This window comes from Rhipicephalus sanguineus, chromosome 2 (assembly GCF_013339695.2).
Source record: "Rhipicephalus sanguineus isolate Rsan-2018 chromosome 2, BIME_Rsan_1.4, whole genome shotgun sequence".
NCBI classification, from domain to species: domain Eukaryota; kingdom Metazoa; phylum Arthropoda; class Arachnida; order Ixodida; family Ixodidae; genus Rhipicephalus; species Rhipicephalus sanguineus.
The window spans coordinates 61,332,979-61,337,161 of record NC_051177.1 but is presented as its reverse complement, the minus strand read 5'-3'; the positions used below and the strand labels follow the sequence as shown (position 1 = coordinate 61,337,161).

Here is a 4,183-nt window from a genome sequence, read left to right as displayed (position 1 = left end):
ACAGCTATTCCGAGGACAGATCCACATGTACAGTGGATAGCCTTTGTAATTGCTTTTACACCTAAGCTGTGTATGGCTAGGCGAAACCACAATCCGTCCGTTCTGTGTGCGCGACAACTCCTAGGGCTTATGTGCCACGGAAATTGGGCAAATACCACTACTCACCACTGGCCCTCTAAAAATGAAAAAAGGAATACACGGGCGGCAAACATCAATTAAGATTGATGCTTACAGCCCGTGTTCCGGATAAGAATCGAAACAAAGTAGCACGTGATCTCAAAGAACCCTTCTTATCAAACGAAAGGGCCTACATTGCGTCAGCAAACCTTCATAAATGTTGTACGATTATTAAGCGTCCTTTTACAGCGAAAGCTGTTATGAGATCATTTCACCGGCCGTTTTTGGCGCCGTAGTTGTCCGCCACCGCCGCCGCCGCTGCCGCCGCCGCTGCCGCCGCCGCCGCCGGTGTCCGTAAACAGTATCGCTCGAAATAAAAAAAAACTAAATCAGAAAAAAATTCCAGGATGGAACGAGGTTCGAACCTGGGCCCTCTGCGTGGGAGCCCAGTATTCAACCTCTGAGCCATGCCGGTGCTTGAAACCGCTTTGCAATATGGTCCTATACAGGCTTTATGTCGGGAAGGAACCACATTAGCATATGCAATATAGCGTGGTAGAAGAGTAAAATAAGCACCAAGCGTCGCCCAACGCGAATTCTGTAACCAGGCGTCACACAATGCGAATTGCGCAACGAGTAGGTTGTTGAATGCTTCCAACCCATTACTAAGTGCTCTGCCATAATTCTTCGTCGTCATCAGGCACAGCATCAACAAAGTGCGCATAATGCCTTACATGCGTTTAGCAGGTACCACGGCTCTCCGCAGAATGAAGAAAAATGGCACAGTGCCTGCTCTCCTACGTCTCAAAATTACAATGATTTAGAGCGTAGTGGGTTCCTCGCAAGTGCGCTTGTATTGGTTGCCAAGGAGGCCCTAAGCGCATGGTGGTGTGCAGGGGTTGTGGATCTTCTAACACGGACGATCACCATCAATGCACGCCAAAATGCAAGTTGTGCGGAGGTCCGCACATAACGGCAGACAAGATCTGTTGGCAACGGTACCAGATTCCCTACGTTGTGAGAAGAAGGAGATGGGAGAAGGCGGCAGAAGCTTCTGGAAGCAAGGACGGTGATGACATGGCCTGGAGCCCACTCACACAAGAATGCAAGGGGCGCTCTAGCTCTAAAGGGCGCTCCCACTCTAGGGGACGTTCCCGCACCAAAGCCGGATACAGATCCTGGTCCAGGGGGCGCTTTCGTTCCAGAGGGAGCTCCCGCAACACAGCCACGTCCAGATCCCGGTCTAGGGGGCGCTCCGGTTCCCGGCGCCGAGAAGGAGAGGTGCGGTTCGAGACGAGGAGGTCGCGCTTTAGGGATCGCCAACACGGGGGCCAGCCATCATGGGCCGACCGAGTCCGTCAAGGTGCAGCGGAAAAGGTAACGCGGGGTTCACCGCCAGAGTGTGACAGGGATAATGAGAGGCTAGCGCAACTCGAACGAGAAAATAAGGAGATGAGAGACACGATAGCTAGACTTATGGCTGAGATACCTGAGATTAGGAGTGGAGGAGGCCAACAGCCGGTTGAGGTCGTCAGGGAATCGATTCAGTCAACGGAGGTGCCCGTAGTCGAAGAATGCGAGAGGCCTGCCAAAAAGAGGGCCATAGTTAGCGAGCAGGATAAGGCCTCGGGTAGAGCTAGGTCGGAGATTCGCGAAATGCTGTCTTCACTCAGCGAGAGCATAAAACAGCTAAGCGAGACGGTCTCGCGCATCCAGGGTAGCATGCTTGCCACGGAGGAAGGATACAATCAGAGGTTTTGCAAGATAGAGTCGTTTTTGGAAAACGTCGTTGCACCCGTCATGGGTCCGAGAGCGCTGCCACTTCCGGCGACGGATAATTCAACGACGCAATTGCAACAGCAACACGATGGCCGCACAAACTAGTGCATTCACAATGTGGCAATGGAACTGCAGGGGGTTCCTTCACAAGAGGGCCCCTCTGCAGCAATTTATTCGTTCACATTCAGAGAAACCGCACATCATAATCTTACAAGAAACACTAACCGATAACGTCACGCTACCCTGTTACCGCTCTGTCGTGAAGAACAAAGAAGGAAGAGGTGTTGGCGCGTTAATAAGCAACAAGCTGACCCACGTCGTCCACGACCTTAACATGGCTTCGAGCAAAATCGAGCATGTCATGATAGAAATCATCCCAGGACCCACAAACAGAGAGAGCATCTTTCTTCTGAACGTATACAGCAGTCCTAAGGACTTGAGACAGCGCTTCAAGACTCTCCTATTAAAGGCCGTACAACTCTCCAGAGGAGCCCCCCTTATTATAGCGGGTGACTTTAATGCTCCTCACCACACTTGGGGTTACTCGTACGACACTCGCAAAGGGGAGGACCTCTGGCGGGAAACGATGAACCAAGACCTGATGCTCGTAACGGACCCTGCGTTTCCCACCAGATGTGGTACTTCGTCCAGCAGGGACACAACACCGGACTTCACCTTTGTCCGGAACGTGCCGGAAGTCAATTGGACTAACCTCAACGTCGACTTTGGTAGCGACCACTACCTCTTGGCCACTGTCCTGCGGGTTGGACGGACAAGACAACACAAGTTCCGAGTGACCGATTGGGACAAGTTCCGCAAGCTAAGAGAGGAGAGGTCTGAGGGCGAGGAGAAGCTCGACCTTGACCGCTGGTAGACGGACAGATGCGGTAGACGGACAGATGCGGAGGGGAGGCCCTTGGAACCTCCTAAAGCACCTGCTGAACGAGAACAACACCAAATCGAACCAGAGATGTACACTGACTCGCATACTTCATGCAGCTAGGCAAGGATCCTCGCACAATCAGGTACTGGCAGAACTGGTTGGGAAAGTGCCTACCAATCGCCTCCGGCCCGCCACCTCCCGCCCCTGACTATGCGGGGGGCGCTAACCCGGAACTGGACGCGGAATTTGGAATCGAGGAGATCCGACAGGCCATGCACGACCTAAACGGCAGGTCGGCCCCGGGTCCAGATAAGATCACGAACAAGGCCTTGAGAAACTTGGATGACAGGTCGGTGGAGTACCTGACGAATTGCAATCAACCAGGAATGGAGGAGTGGTAGAGTCCCGGAGATGTGGAAGACGGCCACCACTATCCTCATCCCGAAACCGGGCAAACCTCCCAGCCTCGACAACCTCCGGCCCATCTCGCTCACGTCGTGCGTGGGTAAGGTGGCTGAACATGCCATCCTGAACAGGATTTCCCGATACCTGGAGGACCGCGACATTTACTCCCACAATATGATCGGCTTCAGGCCGGGCCTCTCGACGCAAGACGCCATGAAGCTCATCAAAGACCAAGTCATCGATCGCAACACAAGGGACGTAAGAGCAATACTGGGACTGGACTTGGAGAGGGCATTTGACAACGTTCTCCACCACTTCGTGCTGAGTCAGATCTCGTGTATCGGGCTTGGCAAGTGCTTCCACGACTACACGAAATCATTCCTGACAGACAGAGAGGCTATTCTCAATATGGGCGACCTAGTTTCGGACCCGGTCCGGCTTGCCTTCAGAGGGACGCCACAAGGGTCAGTCTTATCCCCGACCCTCTTTAATCTCGGCATGATCGGTCTGTCTAAAAGACTGTCCGAAGTCGACGGAATTAACCACACGATCTATGCCGACGACATTACTATATGGTGTACTGGAGGCAGCGATGGACGAATAGAGGCGGCGCTACAGGAAGCTATTGAAGTCACGGAAGACTACCTAAAACCGACTGGTCTTCGGTGCTCGTCGCGGAAATCGGAACTCCTGCTGTACAGGCCTAAGCGCAGGGGCCCCAAACCGAAAGGTTGGAAGCCAGTAGAGGACGTCAGCATCACTCTTAGAACAGGTGAAGGCTGCATCATCCCCAGGGTGGACTCCCTCCGGGTTCTGGGTATGACTATAGAATCGAACGGCTCCAATAACCTGACGGTAACAAGACTCGCCAAAAAAACGGACAATGCCATCAGACTTATAAGGAGGGTTGCCAACCGGCAACAGGGACTTGTGGAAGATAATCTCGTAAGGCTGGTGCACGCCTTTGTGATGTGCCACTTTACCTACGTTGCAGCCAAG

At 53.1% G+C, this 4,183-nt stretch overlaps 1 protein-coding gene across 1 annotated transcript; it reads left to right on the top strand.

Moving 5' to 3' along the window:
* Positions 1-999: 999 nt before the first annotated feature.
* LOC119381630 (serine/arginine-rich splicing factor 4-like) lies at positions 1,000-2,001 on the top strand. The gene has a single exon (XM_037649403.1). It carries the CDS (start codon positions 1,000-1,002, stop codon positions 1,999-2,001), a length of 1,002 nt encoding a protein of 333 aa, XP_037505331.1.
* Positions 2,002-4,183: the final 2,182 nt, after the last annotated feature.